The following is a 21112-nucleotide window of genomic DNA, read 5'->3' as shown; positions in this document are numbered from 1 at the left end:
TAAATCCCATTTAGAAGAAAAAATTTGCATTTATATAGAGCTTTTCATGTCCTCTGGTCATTCCAAAGCCAATGAAGTAGATTTGAAGTGTAGTATCGATGACTCTTAAAGGGACCCTGCCCCGATAACCCAACCAAGTTCTGTACATAATGTGGAGCGATAACATTGGCTAAACATAGTGAATTGTGTCACTGTCCCTATGTGGTCTCCGCCACAGTATATAATTTAGAAATTTTCCTTATTTGATGCAGAAATTCTAACATTCTTTTCCTTCGGTGTCATTGGGCAGAAAGATTTGGAGGAGCATATACAATATGATTTGAATAATGAAAATAATAAATTAGAAAAAGAGTTCATGAAATGAGCAAGAAGAAATTTAAACAAATGTTCAGAAAAAGTTGGTGTCATTCATGATCACTAAAAAAGATAGCATCAGTGAACATTCTTGAAAGGTATGGGCTAATCAGCCAGTCAACATGGATTTGTGAAGGACAGACTGTGCTTGACTAATTTAATAAAATTAGTGGAGACAATTACCATGTGTATAGACCAGAGAATGCAGTAGCTGTGGTATATTATAACTTCAAAAGTATTTGATTAAAGTGACATGTAAAAGACTTGTTGCAAAGATTTAGGCCTGTGGTATGGGATGGATTAGTTGAAAGATAGAAAGTAGCGTAGGAGTGAGGATCTGTGTTGCGACATCTGTTCGCCATATACATAATTTGGATATGGGCTTAGAGGAACTAAATATCAACATTTGCTGATGGCACCAAATGAAAGAGTATGGCAAACCTGGGAGAAAGAATGCATACGGTCAAAGTCCAGTTAAAGGAGTGGACAACTTCATGCAAAATAGACAGATGTCAGGTAGTTCATTTTGGGGAAAAGACAGAATTAAAATATAACCTAAAGTAGAGATGATAAATCTGTGTTGGATATTAGGCAGTTTGCAGGTATTGTTTGTATTTTTAGGAACTCAATTCTAGAAAGGACATTGACACCATGCAAAAGGTGCATTGTATATTTACTGGGATGATACCAGGGATTAGAGGATCTATTTATGATGGGGAAAAACTATTGAGAGTAAATAAAGATTATTTCACTAGTTGGTCAGTCAAGGCACAAATTTAGTACAGGAAACTTTGGTTTATCCGGAGGTTAACTGTCCGGAATGCTCGAGCCACCGGCAAAATTCAGGAGTCGGTTCAGTAAGTTTTTTTTCTTTTCGTTGCTTTTCTTTCACCAGTCAGGCTCTGCAAGGTCTAGCTAAAGCTGTTGCTTAGCTACAGAGACGCTTGCAAGCTACGGCCGACTGTTTAGAAGCTGTAAGCAACAGGGTTTGTTGCTAGATACGGAGCTCCAAAGCTTCCGTATGTTTTAACATTAGCGCTGGTTTGTCCGGCAGTTTTGATGGGACGGCAACAGCTCGGTCCCGTCGGTGCCAGATATCACAAAGTTTCCTGTATTCATACTAAAAGCATAAAGGGAGAAGTTTAGCAGAAAATTTCACAACGTTTTCGAATGTGGAATGCATTGCTGCAAGTGACTATTGAATCCAAGTCCAACATGATTTTGCAGAAGGAATTAGATAAGCACATGATGAAAATATTCAAGGATATAGGAAAAGAACAAGGACGTGGGATTAAAGCAGATAGTTTCTTTGTGAAGCAACCATAGGTACAGCCACGATAGCACAAATTTCCCTCTTGTGCTGCGATTTGTTATGCAGAATTTATCTTGGCCTATATGCGCAAACCCCCTGTCATTTGATAATATCTCTCTCCCAAATGTGCAAAGAAGTTAAACTACTTTTATTTAAGATCTTTTAATTGATCTAATTAGCCTGATAACTATACCACCTGTGATCAACAGAGTTTTCCTGACAGACGAGGGTAAATGCTGATTTTTCTCTGCTTGAAATTTCAGCTCATCTTTTACTCCTTTATCCTGCCTCCGCTATGATTTTTCTGTCAATGAAATATAGGAGGCTGAATTTTGCAGCCAGTGGTGATTCTCCCTTTGCCAGTCGCTTGCTTAAGATACCTCTGGAACGGATCGATCTCATTAGTGGGTAGTTGAGAGGAATCGTCAGTGGCCAATGTCTCTGGGCTTTCTTCTTTCCCTGACAGGTAAGCCTGTTCTGTTAAAGTATGCCTACTAATCTGGTTTTCCATCTTCCTGTTTTGATCCAACATTTGATTTTTTTTTCTTTACTTTTCTTCTTGGAAATTGAGTCTCGGAAACATAAAAATTTACAGCATAGAAGAAACCATTTGGCTCATTGTATTTATTTCTAGAACAATCCAAAACTAATCCCATTTCTGTGCACCTTCCTTATAGTTCACTGCTTCAAAATATTTATCCAATTTTCCCTTAAAAGATGCAATGGTCTCTGCCTCCACTGCAACCCCGTGGCAAAGCATTCTATGCTCTCGTAACCCTCTGATCAACACATTTCTCCTCTAACACCTCTACTTTTCTTTTCATGCTTGGTATTCTAGTCTCTGCCTCATTCTGTTTCTGATCGTCAGTTTTCATTGCTGCCAGCTCCACAGGAATTTGTATTCCACATACATTTTAAAAATATAGCTCAACTTGACTGTCTTTTCACTCTCCATTGAAGGAGGTGGGGAAATATCTTAAGCCTCAAATTTCCCTTTGAATTTTTCCCCCTCCCTTATTTGAGTAACAAGTTTGACCAAAATGTCACTAGCATGTTGCAAAGTGTATTTTCTTGTATTGAAACTTCTCAAACTTAATTTTTTTTAAAGAATGAGTTGGAGTAGCAGGAGCCTTAAAGATGAGCTGTCATTCTCTACAGCAATCCTGCAAGTGATTTATTGGGTGTCTGAATAATGGGCATTGTCCCTCTGGTTGTCATAGCCCAGCTATCCTATTGTGCAATTGTTGCTATCTCAGGGTCTTTTGCCCAGTTTGTGGCAGTTGTCCAACTGTGAGGTTCATGAGAGCCATCTATGAGATCAAACTGCCCAACTAGTACAGATTCATGCAGATTTCTTTACAAGCTTGCACCTGAATTTCTGGTTTTACTCAAATGCCTCAATATCAAGATTGTCCTGCTGTGCTCACATTTCTGCAGAGTTTGAGCGTTTCAAGCCATGGTGAATTTGCGTTCTGCTTGGGATTTTGATAGGGTGGTCTTAAGATCATATCTAAACTATTTTTCTGACTGTTCCACTTCTGAGTGAATACCTGCAACTGTATTTTTTCCTCTCTGGAGCAAAGTATTTCTTTGGTGATTGTTATATTGTTCTTGGTTACAATGAACCCCTATGTTGTGGTGGTATAAAGTGATGGCAGAGATACCACACTGATTCAATTGAAACAAAAAAAATGACCTGTACGAACATTGAGAAACAGGTCCGGGAGCAATGTGCAGATGTAGGATGACCATAATCATAGTCTAACATCCTTCCTTATTCAACTGAATCATGAAGTAGTACTATGGATTAGACCAGTCCAGATGCAAGAGACATGCATCAACCTACCCATGGAAGTTAGAGCTACAGCAACATAGCCAAAACAGCAGACATTGATTTTTAAACATCTATTGAGTTTTGCAATCACATCACTGGCCCACCTGTAAGACACTGGGTAAAGCTCATTCCTCACCAAATGTGTTTTATGTAGATTGATCCCATAAAGAACAGAGTTGCTGTGCCAGTGTAGGATAGGGAAAGTCTAAGGTGATGTCATGGTTTCCCCCATCTGAATGATTTAACTATTCACTTGTTACATGAAGGTTTTAAGTACATTCAGAGTAAAACTATATTTAGATCAATTTAAAGTTCACAAATTTCCAATAGTTTTAAGGTGCTGATGATGGAAAGATATATTGTAAATAGTTCTCAATTTTTATTATATTCAGTTCTATATTTCTCCATTAATGTACCAGTTTTCATGTCGTATCCATGTGCTGTGGACAGGCAGACAGTAATCTGCTTGCAAAACTACACTAATGCTGCTTAAAAGATGTTCCTTTTGAGTTTCCTCATAGGACTGCAGCTGAGATTGGGAATTCAGTGGTTTGCAAAATTTCAGGTGTATACCCATGTTCTATCCCTCAGTGGTGCTGAATGAGCTGCATAACACTTGCACATCAGTTGTCATCTCACCATCATCAGGAGTTTGTTAATGCGTTTTGGCAGACTTTCCAACTTTGCAGTAATGCAATTGCAAATCACAAAGCCTGCATCAGTATTTAGTGCCTCTGCCTAGCCCCACACAAGTTATAATCAGTGCCATCTTCCACCAGTTGTCCCTTTTCAACCAACTTGGTCTCTGTTGGCTTGCTATTATATTGCTGCACTAACTCTTGTGCTACGAGCACAGTTCTCCATTTTGACCATTCTGTATCGTGTCTAAGAGTTCTGATGTTCCATGAAGCCAGTGTCAGGTTCTGTTTATATGACCAGTGTTAAGGGGAATGCAGGGGCTACAAGCCACGGTTAGCTGCTGTGTCTGTTGGCGACTGGCAATGTTTAGGGCACGTTGTGTAGCCCCACTCCCCATGTGGGGTGAGCAATACAAACCCTAAATAGGGCTGCTGAGTCAACTGGCCTGATGCTAAATGACACCACAGCTTCAAACATCTAGCGCCAAGGAGAAATAAAGTGCTCAAAGGATTGGGAGCGGCAGAGAGCACTAACGTAAGAAATAGTAAGGTATTAGGTGGGGTCAAACTAAGACAGAATACAGGATGGTCTAAGATGAGTTTACAGTGTATATGTGAACGCACGAAGTGTAGTAAACAAAGTTAAGTGAGCTACAGGCGCAAATAGCCACATGGGAATATAATGTTGTGGCAATAACTGAGACCTGGCTCAAAAAAGGGCAGGATTGGGTATTAAATATTCCTGTTATAAAGTGTGAAGGAAAGATAGGAGGTGGTGTGGCAGTATTGATCATGGAGAATGTTACAGTGCTGGAGAGGGAGGATGTCCTGGAGGGGGTCAAGGACAGAATCTATATGGCTAGAGTTAAGAAATAAGAGGTGCCATTACACTACTAGGTGTATTCTATAGACCACCAAATAGTGAGAAAGATATGGAGGAGTAAATTTTCAGAGAAATTAGAGATGCAAGAACTATAGAGTAGTAATAATGGGAGACTTCAACTATCCTAATGTAGACTGGGATCATAATAGTGTTAAGGGCAGAGAAGGGGAAGAATTTCTGAATGGTGTTCAGGAGAACTTTCTTGATCAGTATGTTTCCGGCCCGACGGAGGAGGCATTGCTGGATCTGGTTCTGGGGAATGAGGTAGGTCAAGTGGAGCAAGTACCAGTAGGTGAACATTTAGAGAACAGTGATCATCGTGTCGGCGGCGAAGCAAAGGCGTTCACTGCTGGCCCCAAAGTAATCTTTCCACAAAGCTCTCGCGATCTCTAGCGAGAAGTTTGGCTTTTCCGACGTGTAATTGAAATCAACGAAAGTTAATAGGGAATCCCTACCGTGAGCTGCTGTAACGTAAACAGCCAATCAAAATGCAGAATTCTCACAGACCAGGGAAGTGGGTAAGCTACTTTGATTCTAACTTTTTTAAAACGTTGGCGAGCAAAACATTGGGGCTCGAGCATGTAGAAAAAGCAAACCTGAAATAAGGATTAACAAACTTAAAAAAAAAATATATAGGCCCATATTTTCTGATCGGAGGCTTCCTGCGTGCGGAGGCCTCCGATCTGGAAAAAATCTACGTCCTTACCTGAGGGCTCTGGAGGTCCGGACATTTCTGCTCCTGGGTCTCTCCACTACGAAATGCGCAGGGCCCACGTATCCCAGGGGCACATGCGGTTCGCAAGGGTCCTTGAGATCACGTGGGCCATGGGGAACCAATGAAAGAAGGGAATCTCCCTTCATACTTTTGACAGCTTAGACCCGTCGAAAGTATGAATGGCGATCACTCCAAAAACACATCAAAACATTGAATGATTTTTTTTGAATTAGTTAAAATTACATTAAATTATTTTACACAAATTAAATTTTTTGAAAAAAATTAAGTTTTTTACGGGGCTAAAGATAAACTTTTTTTAAAAAGTATTTTAAAATTATAAATGAGTGGGAAATTTTTCAAAAAACTTTTAAAAAACTTATGCTGGTAAAAGCAGGCCTTACGCCTGCTTTTACCTGGCGTAAGATTTTTAAGGGATTTCAGCAGGCAGAGGTTCTGCAGAAAGTGGAACTCTCCACCCGCAAGAGGCCCTTCTCCAGGGCAGGCAGATGATCTGTCAAAAGGACTTCTTGACAGACGGAAGTGCTGGTTCTCAGCGCATGCGCTTCGCATGCCTGAAACCAGCACTTGCGAGGTCCCTATGGGTTTGTACACCGCTCGTACACACCCATAGGGATTGGAAAATACGGGCCATTGTTTTTGAAGTTTCTTAAATGTTAATTTTTATTACAATGGATACATTTGACACTCCACAAAAATAAAATTAGTTTCTCAGGGCCATAACCTTTGTTTAGTAGTGAATACGCTGTTAAAACCCCTGTTAACACCTAATTCAAAAGGGTCTAACTTTCAATGGGGTATTTAACAGCGGTATTACTGCGGAAGAACCGAAGTTTTCATCAGTTTCCATGATTTGACAGATTACACTGATTGCTGGCTCTTTGGGTGGCGAGGGGGGGGCGGTCCACAGCACAGCCTGTGGAGGAACAGTGAATGACGGACTGCAACTTCAGGATTCCTGCGTTAGGCTGTGCATGCACTAAATCCTGAAGTTGCGGTCGGTTTCAAAGGCAAGGACATCATCGGGACAGCAAGTTCCAGGTCAGGAAGTTCTCCCCAGTGTCCTGGCCAATATTTATTTATTGCTCAACCAACATCATCTATAGCAGATTATCTGGTTATTATCTCATTGCTCTTTGTGGAACATAAGAACATAAGAAATAGGAGCAGGAGTAGGCCAATCGGCCCCTCGAGCCTGCTCTGCCATTCAATAAGATCATGGCTGATCTGATCCTAACCGCCAATCTACTATCACAGAACCATCTCCTGAATCTAACAGAATTAGACGCATGCAATAGGAGCAGGATCAGGCTACACGGCCCCTGGGCCCGCTCCGCTACCCACAGGGCCATGACCAATCCGAACCTAGACTCATGTCCAAATTCCTGCCCGCTCCCCATAACCCTTTATTCCCTTTACTTCTAGGAAACTGTCTATTTCTGTTTTAAATTTATGTAATGATGTAGCTTCTACAGCTTTTTGGGGCAGCATATTCCATGGACCTACCACCCTCTGAGTGAAGTAGTTCCTCCTCATCTCAGTTTTGAAAGAGCAGCCCCTTATTCTAAGACTATGCCCCCTAGTTCTAGTTTCACCCATCATCGGGAACATCCTCCCCGCATCCACCCGATCCAACCCCTTCACAATCTTATGTTTCAATAAGATCGCCTCTCATTCTTCTGAACTCCAATGAGTAGAGTCCCAATCTACTCAACCTCTCCTCATATGCCCATCCCCTCATCCCCGGGATTAACCGAGTGAACCTTCTTTGTACTGACTTGAGAGCAAGTATGTCTTTTCTTAAGTATGGACACCAAAATTGTATGCAGTATTCCAGGTGCGGTCTCACCAATACCTTGTACAACTGAAGCAATACCTCCCTATTTTTATATTCTATCCCCCTAGCAATGAAAGCCAACATTCCATTGGCCTTCTTAATCACTTGCTGCACCTGCATACTAACCTTTTTGAGTTTCGTGCACCAGGACCCCCAGATCCCTTTGTACTTCAGTACTTTCCAGTTTCTTGCCATTAAGATAATAACTTGCTCTACGATTTTTCCTGCCAAAGTGCATAACCTCACACTTTCCAGTATTGTATTCCATCTGCCAAATCTCTGCCCACTTACTTAGCCTGTCTATGTCCCCTTGCAGGTTTTTTATGTCCTCCTCACTCACTACTTTCCCTCCCATCTTAGTATCATCTGCAAACTTTGATATGTTACACTCGGTCCCCTCCTCCAAATCGTTAATATAGATTGTAAAGAGTTGGGGACCCAGCACTGACCCCTGCGGAACACCACTAGTTACTGATTGCCAGTCTGAGAATGAACCATTTATCCCAACTCTCTGCCTTCTGTTAGATAGCCAATCCTCTATCCATGCCAGAATATTACCCCCAATCCTGTGATTTTTTATCTTAAGCAATAATCTTCTGTGTGGCACCTTGTCAAATGCCTTTTGGAAGTCTAAATACACTACGTCCACTGGTTCTCTTTATCCACCCTATATGTTACTTCCTCAAAGAACTCCAGCAAATTTGTCAAACATGACTTCCCCTTCATAAAACCATGCTGACTTTGTCCTATTAAATTATGATTATCCAAATGTCCTGTTACTGTCTCCTTAATAATGGACTGTAATATTTTACCTACCACAGATGTTAGGCTAACCGGCCTATAGTTTCCAGCCTTCTGTCTACTGCCCTTTTTAAATAAGGGCGTTACATTAGCAGTTTTCCAGTCTGCCGGGACCTTTGCTGAGTCCAGGGAGTTTTGGAAAATTATTACCAATGCATCCACAATCCCTACCGCCACTTCCCTCAAGACCCTAGGATGTAAGCCATCAGGTCCAGGTGATTTATCCGCCTTGAGTCCCATTATTTTACCGAGTACCACTTCCTTAGTGATTTTGATCGTGTTTAGCTCCTCCCCGCCTATAGCCCCCTGTTTGTCCAGTGTTGGGATATTCTTAGTGTCTTCTACTGTAAAGACTGATACAAAATATTCATTCAGTGTTTTTGCCATTTCCATATTTCCCACCATCAATTTCCCAGTCTCGTCCTCTAAGGGACCAACATTTACTTTAGCCACCCTTTTACTTTTTATATAACTATAAAAACTCTTACTATCTTTTTATATTTTTTGCTAATTTACTTTCATAATCTATCTTCCCTTTTTGTTATTTTTTGCTGTCTTTTATAGTTTTCCCAATCCTCTCTCCTCCCACTAGATTTGGCTACCTTATATGCCCTTGTTTTTAGTCGAATACTATCCTTAATTTCTTTACTTAGCCATGGATGGCTGTCTTTTCTTTTACACCCTTTTCTTCTCAGTGGAATATATATTTTTTGGAAGTTGTAAAATAACTCCTTAAATGTACACCACTGATCATGTATCATCTTACCCTTTAATCTATTTTCCCAATCCACTCTACTCAATTCCGCTCTCATACCTTCATAGTCTCCTTTATTCAAGCTTAGCATGCTTGTTTGAGATCCAACCTTCTCACCCTCTAATTGAATATGGAATTCAACCATGTTATGGTCACTCATTCCAAGGGGATCCTTTACTAGGACATTTTTAATTAATCCTGTCTCGTTACACAGGACCAGATCTAAGGTTGCTTGCCCCCTAGCCGGCTCAGTTACATACTGCTCAAGAAACCCATCCCTAATACTAATACACTCAATGAACTCCTCCTCAAGGCAGCCCTGCCCAATTTGATTTGTCCAATTAATATGATAGTTAAAATACCCCATAATTATAGATGCTCCCTTATTACAAGCCTCAACTATTTCCTGATTGATACTCCGTCCAACAGAGTTGCAACTGTTCGGAGGCCTATAGACTACGCCCACTAGTTTTTTCCCCCCTTATTCCTTTCCTCCACCCAAACTGTTTCATTATCCTGATCTTTTGACCCAATATCATTTCTCTGTATTAGTGATTCCTTCCTTTATTAACATAGCCACCCTACCTCCCCTTCCTTCCTGCCTGTCCTTCCTGATCGTTAAATAACCTGGTATGTTTAATTTCCAGGCATTGTCACCCTGCAGCCATGTTTCTGTAATGGCCACAAGATCATACCCATATGTAGTTATTTGTGCCATTAACTCGTCTATTTTGTTACGAATGCTACGTGCATTCAGATAGAGAACTTTCAAATATGTTTTGTGACACTTAGTTCCTGCTTTTGCCCTTTTTATTACTTTACCTTTTACTCCATACCTTCTGCCCCTTCCTGACACGCTCTGGTTTTTAATTTCCCTACTGCTACCTAAGTCTATGACTTCTCTTGCCATTTTTATTATTTGCTCTCTAGGAACCTCCCCCGCCCCCCCCCCCCCCCCCCCCCCCCCACCTAGTTAGTTTAAAGCCCGCTCTACAGCCCTAGTTATATGATCTGCCAGGACTCTAGTCCCAGCACTGGCCAAGTGAAGCCCGTCCCAACGGAACAGCTCCCTCCTGCCCCAGTACTGGTGCCAGTGTCCCAGGAAGCAAAACCCATTTCTCCCACACCAGTCTTTGAGTCACACATTTAACACTCTAATTTTATTTGTCCTAGCCAAATTCGCTCGTGGCTCAGGTAATAATCCAGAGATTATTACCCTTGAGGTTCTGTTTTTTAATTTCACCCCTAGCTGCTCATACTCCTTTAACAGAACCGGCTTCCTAGTCCTATATACGTCGTTTGTACCAACATGTACCACGACAACTGGATCCACCCCCTCCCACTGCAAGTTTCTTTCCAGCCCAGAGGAGATGTCCTTAACCCTGGCACCGGGTAGGCAACACAGCCTTCGGGACTCTCGCTCTCGGCTGCAGAGAACTCTATCTATCCCCCTAATAATACTATCCCCTACTGTAATGATCAATAACGTCATTCTATAGTGGACACTAGGTGGAGCCGTATATAGCTGTATATATAAGACTACACTACCCAGCTGTATGTATAGTAAGACTACATTACCCATGAGGCACTAGGCTACCCACAAGGCAGCAGTCAAGATGGAAGCCTCTACAGATACTGTACCTAGTCCACATGTGCTCAATAAAAGTGTCTAGCAAAAGCTAGCTGTGTTCATAATAAGAATGTCTATTTATTAATGAACATAAGACCTACCACTACAACATTTCTATTTACTCCCCCCTCTTGAATGCCCCCCCCCCCCCCCGTTCCACGGTGCTGTGGCCAGGTTGCTCATCCTCCCTGCAGTCCCTGCTCCTGTCCTCACAGGGAGTAAGAACCTCGAACCTGTTGGTCAAGAGCAAGGGCTGCGGATCCTCCAGCTCTACCTCCTGGATCCCCGTACCTGCCTCACTCGTAGTCACACCGTCCTGTCCCTGACCATGGGCTACATCTGAATTACTTAACTTCAAAGGTGTGACCACCTCCTGATTAGAGTCCAGGTACTTCTCCCCCTCCCTGATGTTTCGCAGTGTCTGAAGCTCAGACTCCAGCTCATCAACACGGAGCTGGAGTTCCTGTAGCAGCAGACACTTGTCACAGACGTAATCACCGTGAGCCTCAATGGGGTTCACCGGCTCCCACATCTCGCAACAGTAACACATCACCTGCTCCATTCTATGTAATTAATTAAATTTTTTATTGTTAGTTATGGACACCCTCTGCCCGATTTTAGATGCTAGTATCCCCTTTAATTAATTGGATTTAAATTAAATCAATCCCTCTAGTTACACCAGTTAAATGGTTTCCCAACAGTCACTCTGCACCAGAAAGGCCTTGGTACACCACAGCAACCTTAAAAACTATAAACCACAGACTTAAAGTTTTAAAACGAGAGAAATACTCCAACCAATCACCTACCTGTTTTGTGGTGACATCACACCTTGAATACTTTTTACCTCTCTCCTTGCTTGAGATTGGTGAGGCCTACCTGAGCCTCTGGGGCCTCTTGTCGTCGCGCTGCTCCGCCTCCACCCGCTGCCGATGCGGCACTGAGGCCTACCTGAGCCTCTGGGGCCTCTTGTAGTCGCTCTGCCGCGCTGCTCCGCCTCCACCCGCTGCCGATGCGGCACTGAGGCCTACCTGAGCCTCTGGGGCCTCTTGTAGTCGCTCTGCCGCGCTGCTCCGCCTCCACCCGCTGCCGATGCCTTGGTGCATGCAAATTGGTTGCTGTGTTTCCTACATTACAACAGTGACTACACTTTGGGATGTCCGGAGATAGTGAAAGGCTCTATATAAATGCAAGTTTTTTTTAAACTAGCTTGTTTACCCTTTTTTGAGCTTCATGGAGGTTCTTGGCGTTGCCTCTCATAACATCCTGCTAGACTATATAGGAATTTAAGTGTAACTGTATGGTACTAACATAAATGAACTTTTGAAAAGATGCAGAGATGCACTGAACTGTTGTAAGAAGGGCAAGTAAAGTGGTTGTAAATCTTGGAGCTGTATAAAACTAAATTGGTTTTACAGAAGATCGGTGTGTTCATAGATCTTCCTGGAGGCATGTTGATGTGTTTGACCTTTTCCATGACTTTCAGCAGGTTTTGTGTTTCACTGAGCTGAACTGTACTAACCATTTTTGGAGTAGGGCTTGGCTTAGCTTGCACATTCTGGATCACAAGGGAAGAAAACTACAGCCCAGTTGATTCCAGATAAATGCATATCTGATCCAAATGTAAAACATAAGTAGATCATTTTTGTTTACTCTCATTGTGCAGAATTGTATATTTCAACAGTTGCTTTATGTAACAGACTTAAAAACTGTTCCAAAGGATCCTTTTTAGCTTATCAAATTGTACCTTTCACGTAACTTGGTGTTAAGTAACTAAAATGGAGGTTATAACGTGAGCAATACTTGTATCGTCATCCGCAAATTACATCTGTTTCCTATAAGCTGATTTATTGGCTGTTTTTGCTAAGACTTGTTAAGAAACAAAGGCTAATTTGATCCACATAACAATGAATTGAGAGTCTTTTTTTTGTTTATGCACCTAGGAAAAAGTAAACCGACAAAGAAAGGGCAGGTCACCGCAGCAGCTATTGTAGCTACCTGCACTGTTCCGACAAAAAAACAAAATGTTGTTGAGTTCTGTCTTGCTTGGGACATGCCCAAGATCTATTTTGGATCAAAGGAAAAGGAGCATGCAAGGTAAGAGAAATAAAAGAAAAGTAAAATGGAGCACAAAGAGCACATCCATTTTCTGTGAACTTATTTCACTTGACCAGACTAGTGCATATTTGTTTTTAAACTAGCACAGAACAAGAAAAGGCTATTCAAGCCAACCAAGTCCATCTTGTCCAGTAGGTTGTATCATACGATAGCAAAATACTGTGGATGCTGGAAATCCGAAATAACAACAGAAAACGCTGGGGAAAAACTCAGCAGGCCAGGGCAGCATCTGTGGAGAGAGAAACAGAGTTAACGTTACAGGTCAAGAACCTTTTGTCAGATCATACATTGGCTCTACCCAGCCCACAATCTCCTGAGAAGGTTCTACAAGGTTTCTCTTTACCCCTTTTCTGAAAACAAGAAGAACAAGATACTCAAATAACTAAATTTACATCACTTCACTTGGCATGACACTTCTATTCAAGAAAATATGTTGATGATCCCCATCTGTACTTGTCATCGAGCCCAGCCCTAACTTGATATTTATGCACTTTTTTTTGAAGTGTTAATTGATATTGCATTGCTTTAGTCGGGTGTCTTCTACATGGTGTGGGAGGAAAAATTCCTACTGATTTCTATTACCTCGGGTTTGTCAATTTATTGCTTCTATTCTCTTGGTTTGTGCTCAGTCTAAACTGGGAAGCCTGTTTAGAACTGAAGCATCCATTCCTCTTAATATTTTAAAAACTTGAATGTCTGCTGTCTTTCTTCCTCTGTTGAAAGCTAGTTGCTTTCCTCTGAACTTTCCCTTATGCGTAAATATCCTTTTGAAAGTAGGGTGCCCAAAATTATACCCAGTATTCCACATATTTCCTCTACAGACTTCATTTACGATTTGGACAGAGTTACACAGGAGATGGTAATGACACTATTAAATGCACAGAAGACAATTAACTTTATACAGTTTCAATTAAATCCAACAACAAAAAATAAGCTTGCTACATTTGGCATTAAAACAATTTACATATGCAATTTTTATCCTGTGGTAGCGATGGTCGTGCCCACTAATTGTGGTAGATGCAAGTCACAGTTTCTGAACAACTTGTTTGAACATGGTAGTCAAAATCCCTTGAAATAACTCCCCTTTGTACGTGCTTAATCTGTTGATGAGTTTCCCATTGACCAAATGCTTTCAGTGAATAGTCAGTAGCCCTACCCAAATCATTTTGCTAATGGAAACCTTATGCACAATGTTCCTTCTACTTCTTGACCAGCCACAGCCATATGCTCATCAATAGGCATTTTATATTATGCGAGACTGTTGTCGGAAGACCCATTTTTAGTAGGTCTTCCAGCCCAAACTCGAAGTTTTACATTTGGCTTGTAGCCAGCTGCACAAGACCCATGATTGGAGAACCCGGTAGTAACACTAGTTCAAAATAAAAGTGCCTTAAATTAATGAAAGTATATTACTTCCTCCTCCAGATCTGGCCTGCATGTTCTTGCAACCATGAACATTTAGAAAATGATCACAAATGTTCATGTTTGTTTATCCAGTCAGTAAAATAAGTAATTACAACAAATTCCACTGCTCAACAGGACATGATTTAAGGAGGAATGCTAGTTAGTAATTGTCACACCAAATTGTATCTGATGTGGAGTTCAGCCATTAAATTAACATTTAGGATAGAGTGTTACTGAAATTGCTGTTTTGAAATACTTTGAAATCAAGTTAATCTTGCTTCTAGTTGTTGCATTCAAACCAGTATTGGGAATGTTTATTACATCTCTACGAGATTAGTAAAGCATTTTGATGGTAATAACTTGGTGCACATATTGCTAATGTTAGTTAAATTTTGTTTCTAGGTGGTACACCTGCTTTTTTGGGACAAGTGGGGAGGCTGCTCCTGCTCTGAGTCACTACTCCCTAACGCATTACAAACAATGGGAGCAAAAGATTGATGATTGGCAACGTCCAATTTTAGAAAATGGGTAAATAATGCAATATTAAGCTTAAGGAAAACTTGCAGTGTGTATATATAAACTTGTCCTTTTACTATTAAGTTTTCTGGAGATGATTAATTTTTTCTATTCCCTGATGTTTAGTAGACTACCCATAATCTGTTGCTTGGAAACAAGTGAAACCGTATGTATTCTATTTTTGCCCCCGATATATGCAAGCAATTGATGAGATTTCTGTCAACAAACTTAATAATTGTTGGATTAATTAAAGATGCAATTATGATCAACTTAAATATTGATTTGGATGCTATGTTTCTGTAGATTTCAGAAGGAAAGTTTGAATGTTGACCTCATCAGAATCAGCTCTGAAAAGTTACTAATCCTCATTGTATGGTGGAGCTAAATTGGTGTACATACAGTTGAAGTTTTGATTCTGCATTTATTGTCCAGGCTCTTGAGTATTGATTCTCGTTGACCAACGACTACACTTCTAAAGTCCTGTGCTAGTGGCTGATGGGAGGGATTCAATATGTACTGAAATAATGCACAAGTGAAGTTTCACTTAAAACCTGTACTAGAACCACCTGTGATGGAAGAAAAGGGTTGAAACAAAAAATAAGTGAAGACAGCCAAAAGAAAAGGGAAATATTACTGTTGACTTTCAGGTTTTACTGGAATGGACTAATTAAACTTGTAAAGATAGCACTTTGTTTTCCTAATTGCTATTTGTTAAATACTTAATTTTTTTCTCAATTTTCTATTCCTCCAACCTCCTGAGAGGATACCAGTTTCTCCTCGAGTATAGTTCCAGGGACAGCAGATATCATTTACTAATTTGCCCAAGTAGTCATTCTTCATGTGTAAGTCTAGACAGTGAATTTTGACAGGCTATTCAACTGTGGAGATATCAAACTTGAGAGTCCACTCGTGTCCTCGCCTGATGTCCACACACGCAAACTTTCCAGCATGGGGTCCGTGGATTGTAATTGGGAACAGGAGTCTTTTTATTTTCCCTCTTCCCTTAGGCCAACTAGGATTAGCTAACTCAGCACAGACCAAGGATTCTACCATGCAGTGTATTTACCCACTAAACCATCAGAGAAGCTGGAATTTAATTTTTTTTTAATGAAATTGAATCATACTTTTGAGTAATTCGCACATCTGTTGAGCAATGATTACAGAAGAAATCTAGCGAGGGGTGAATAGTACAAATGAGGGCAAATGTCAAAAAGCTTTCTGGGTGGGTGGACGGGGTGTGGAGGAAAGAGTGGAAATAAACCCATGGTCCGTGGATTGCTGCAAATGAGGTGTGCTGCCCTCATCAAGTTCCTGAGCTCAGGCAAGTGCTACAAGTGGCAAAAATGTTAAAGTATTCTATATTTTCTGTCCCAAGGAGCCAGTTCGGTCCTTTTGTCATACCAATCTAGATCTTGCATGGTAAAATGGTACTGTTGCAGTCCTGCTATTAATTAGCTAATTGGGCAGAGGAAATGCTTCAAGGACACCCTCAAAGCCTCCTTGAAAGTGTAACATCTCCACCGACACCTGGGAATCCCTGGCCCAAGACCACACAAAATGGAGGAGAAGCATCTGGGAAGGCGCCGAACACCTCGAGTCTCTTCGCCCGGAGGAAGCGGAGGCCAAGCGCAGGCAGCGCAAGGAGCGCACGTCAACCCAAGCACCCCGCCCTTTCAACCACCGTCTGCCCCACCTGTGACAGAGACTGTTGGTCCCGCATTGGACTCATCAGTCACCTGAGAACTCCTTTTTAATGTGGAAGCAAGTCAACCTCGGTTCCGAGGGACTGCCTAAGAGTTTAATTAGCTAAATATAATTTTATAATTGTGCTTTTGCTACAATAAAGTTTTATAATTTTGAATATATGGATAACATTTACAAGTTGTTAAATCGCAAACTATCATTGTTTCTTTAAGAAAACATACCTTGTAGTACCCCAGTAATTCTTCCACCTCTATTCTGCAATTAAAGCCCACTGTTCTGCTTCTGAATATTTTCAAAGTAATCTTTTATTTCAGGTCAACTAATTTCTGTATATTTATTGTGGAAATGACCAAAGCTGCATTTACACTAATGTTTTTAGACATTTTGATCACCAAAATCAAATCACATTTTAAAAATTTTAAACTTTGTAAATTTGGGATCTTGATGTTCACATTTTCCTGTTCTCATTTATTTTACAGCCAATTGCCTGACTGGTACAAGTCAGCCCTATTTAATGAACTGTACTTCATGTCTGATGGAGGGACAATTTGGCTTCAGGTGCCTGATGATTTAAATATAACACATGGCTTGAGTATTCAGAAGGATGGGCTTCCACCTCTACCTAAAGTGCTGAAGGAATATGGACGATTTGCTTATTTAGAAGGTATAACTACTGCTAACAATGTACAGTATCATTCTGTGTGTACCAACAACCAAGTTTCCCTGTGGCTGTCATCACAAAGTGAAGTGCTTTAAAATTATCAGCTCTTGGAGATTAATTCAGGCATTGAGCTCCAGATAAATTCAAGTATTAAACTTGACTAGAAGTTTGGTAGTGTTTTATCTTCCAAATAGTTTGAAATAAATTGGACAATTCCAGGTGATTCAGTTTTTATATGACGTGTGGATAGAGTTTTGCTGACAAGTAAATGATTCTGCTGTACGTATATTGCTGTTCTCTTAATTTTGGACGTAATCTTGCAAAATGTAGTGAATAGACACAAACATATGTGCATTGCAAGAATCTATTAAATGAACTGCTGCTCTTTGCCACAGAAATGACTATTTAGTTATGTATAAATTGAACTGTGTGCTGCAGATAGTGTCATATGTTTTTTCTTGCTTTGCATTGTAGGACAGGAGTATCGAATGTACAATACTTATGATGTTCATTTTTATGCATCATTTGCACTAATCATGCTATGGCCCAAACTGGAACTTAGTCTGCAATATGATATTGGTAAGTGATACCTACTCCGCCTGGTGCTCCTTTCAGAAATTAAACAAAGCTAAACTTCATGGGGCTAGAATAATCGCCTGGTCTTGAGATCTACAAAAATTTCATAAGACCACTAATGCAAATGGTGTTTGTTCAGGGGATCACCATTCCAATGAACTGTATTCTACAAATGACAGATTTTTTTCTGCTAACTATGCCAAAATGCTTTAAATGCACTATTGCATTCTGTTAGTTCCAAGAACTATTTTATAATATTTATAACATAGTTTTAACCATTTAGCTTGTGCATTTTGTGTTTTCTGGGGATTTACATTATATTTAAAAACTAATTTTTGGAACCACCCTTATCAATATACCTTTTTATCTGGCAAGTAATTAATGTTCCTACCTGTAACGTGGTACAGAGATGTAAAACATTTGTTTGTAACAGTTAATACTACATTTATATCAAAAAGTTGGTAGCACTGTCACCTCTGAGTAAGTTAAATTCCTACACCAATGTGGTGCCCTATCAGAGTGCGACACTAAGCTGAGAATCTCTCTCTGCCCGTTTAAGTGGACGGTAAAGAACCCATTAGCACAGTTCAAAGAAGAGCAGGAAGTTCCTGGCCAACTTTTCTTCGTTCAACTAAAACCACCAAATCTATATTCATCTCATTACTGTTTCCAAGATCTTGTGCTCAAATTGACTGCCATATTTGCATACATAACAGTGACTGCATTTCAAAAGTAATTTATGTACAGTGCTTTGAGACTAGATTTTTAAATATTTGACATGGAACATATTTCTTAACATGTATTAAAATAATGCTAATAAGTTTAAATTCATTTTTTGGGGGTGGGTGGGTGGGTGGGTGTTAAATCCATAGAACACCAGCTTCTGGGAATGCGGATTAGAACCATATGAAACATTTGTCAGAATGGGGCTTCTTGTGTACCATATCTGTTTGGCACAATGGATTTCTTTAATACATTCCAGTGACATCTACACATAATAAGCTGGCATAACCAGGTTTTATTGGCAGCTCAACTGGCTAATCTTTCCAACTGTATTGGAAGGATCATAGGTCAGGTTTTTGGCTTTCTGTGTAGCTGGAACATCAAACAGTGTGAAGAAATTTAGAGTGGTGACTGTTGCAGAGGGAACAATCTCTCTTCCTAACATTAGAGCTGACTATATACAAGTACAACACACAAACAGGCCATTTGGCCCAACCACGCCATGTTCACATTTTCACTGCACACTGTTCCCATATCCCTTAGCCCCTTTGAGATTTGCCAGATCAGCCCATTAAGAGGTAGTGTGATATGATTTGCTGTTTTATGTTATAAGGAGCATTATGAAATAGATTGAAATTCACTAAAAATTGTATTGTTTGTTTACTTACAGTTGACTTTGTCTTGCTAGTGTTTCATGTCTCCCTCCAGGAAGGTGGGAGAAATGCATGAGGGCAAGTGAGATCATATTATTGACACAACGAGGGGTTTCATTGTTATGATCGCTGTCACCTGATTGCACGATTAGATTTTGGGATGCAGAGGTAAACTCATGATTGTAAGAGTTGCGGCATCCGCCAATGAGAGACACCGCTGACACTGAACCGGAGAGAATATTGTGCAAATCCAAAATTTGTAACAGACATTTCTCAGATTTTGTTAGGTTGTATATAAATGCAAGTCTTTATGTTGAGACTCCTGTGAGTTGCTTGAGTGTTAAAAATTCATAGCTAATGTACCTTTTTTTAGCTGCTGCTGTAATGAAGGAGGACAATACACAGCGAATACACCTAATGAACGGCAGATTGGCAAAAGTGAATACAGCAAATGTAGTCCCACATGATATAGGAGATCCAGGTGAGATTTGGTGCATCTGTTTGTGAGATAAAGTTCAACTTTAAATTTGTTCCTGTTCCATGTTAGCAAAATATTAATTTTTCCCCATATCAAAATACAATTTCAAGAATACTTGTCTTTTAAAAGATAGTTTCTTGTGTTGCTTTTTAATTTGGCACCATTTTCTTACCTTCCACAGCTGGAGATCTACGTCCAGGCCTCTGCCATTGTTTATCTATAACCACTGTTGTTACTTTTATTTAACATATTAGTACCAATTGGAAAAAATTGTACTCGAGGCATGTTGTACCAGAGTGCTTTAGTAATAGAATCTCAGAAATATCACTGCATTGTGCCTGTGCCTATACTGGTGCTAGCTTCTGAACTGGAGCTATTTTCCCTAATTCCAGTTCCCTACTCTTTCCAATGCCATCTAATATTTTTCTTTAAATGCTTATTTAATATTTCTCCTTGAATATCGTGGCTGCTTGTATTCTATATGCTAATAATTCTATGCATGGAAAAAGTCCATCTCCCTTTTAAGCTATTAGATTTATGGCCCCTTGCTGATTCATTGGCCTGGATTTTGCAGTCAGTGGCGAAGGAACGGTGCTCGCCATTCATTGTGCTTACAGCTGCTCACAGATTTTTCGCGGGCTTTTGAGTGGCGACTTGCTGTCATTGAGCGTCTGATCCAGCACGCACCCTCTACAGGGGATCGGTAGCATATGTGAGCAGTGCAAACTGCGTGTCTCTTCAACCTATCAGATTGAAGAATCTTCACTGAGACATGCAGAGTGTATAAATTAGAATATTTAATTCAATGTAAAATCATGTATAGAAAGAGAGGGAAAGATGGGATTAAGAGAGAGAGATAAGAGACGAAGAATAAGTGCAAAAAATGTAATTTTTAAATCTCCAACAATAATTAAATTCTAAAGGAATGAGATTCCACACTTGTAAAATTAAATTTTCAGGGCCAGCAAGATTGTTTGGCAGTGATGAAGACTTATCACGCCGTTAAAAATTGACTTGCTTCTGAATGCACCAGCCCTAACTTTTTTTTCTGGCCTGGTTAGTGGGTAAGTACAGCTCCTTCATGTATTTTCATGCCAAATCTATCGATGAGGTACCGGTGTAGCGAAGCTTGTGGAGGAGCAGGGCAAATCGAACAGCAACTTCCTGATTTCTGAATTTAACTGCGCATGTGCAGATGCCAGAAGTTGCTGTCCGATTTACTCCATAATAAGTGAGCGCTGCTAGCTTCACTTATTATTACTGCAAAATCTGGGCCATTCACTAATGGAAATAATCTTTCATTATTTACTCCCTGAAACCTTTTCATAATTGTGAACACTTCTATTAATGTACCAGTGTTGTGCTTTAATGTTGTATGACACTTTAATGGAGTGCTGCATTGTCAGAGGTGCCATTTTTTGGATGAGACATTATACTGAGGTCTCGTCTACCTGTTCAGATGAAGGTAAAAGGACAAAAGACACTATTTGAAGACGAGCAGGAGGG

At 40.4% G+C, this 21112-nt stretch overlaps 1 protein-coding gene across 1 annotated transcript in view; it reads left to right on the top strand.

Moving 5' to 3' along the window:
• The window catches only part of gba2 (glucosidase, beta (bile acid) 2), a 90596-nt gene that overhangs the window by 45680 nt on the left and 23804 nt on the right, over nt 1–21112 (top strand). The window contains exons 7-11 of the mRNA XM_085973440.1: nt 12717–12870; nt 14698–14823; nt 16995–17179; nt 17651–17755; nt 19502–19609. Of these exons, the coding sequence (XP_085829566.1) occupies nt 12717–12870; nt 14698–14823; nt 16995–17179; nt 17651–17755; nt 19502–19609 (678 nt within the window). The remainder of the gene's footprint in view (nt 1–12716; nt 12871–14697; nt 14824–16994; nt 17180–17650; nt 17756–19501; nt 19610–21112) is intronic.

The sequence above is a fragment of the Somniosus microcephalus genome, chromosome 2 (assembly GCF_052327205.1).
Source record: "Somniosus microcephalus isolate GS21.2 chromosome 2, FLI_Smic_1.0, whole genome shotgun sequence".
Classification (NCBI taxonomy): Eukaryota; Metazoa; Chordata; class Chondrichthyes; order Squaliformes; family Somniosidae; genus Somniosus; species Somniosus microcephalus.
The sequence above is the reverse complement of the archived record's forward strand: the minus strand, read 5'-3'. Positions and strand labels throughout refer to the sequence as shown.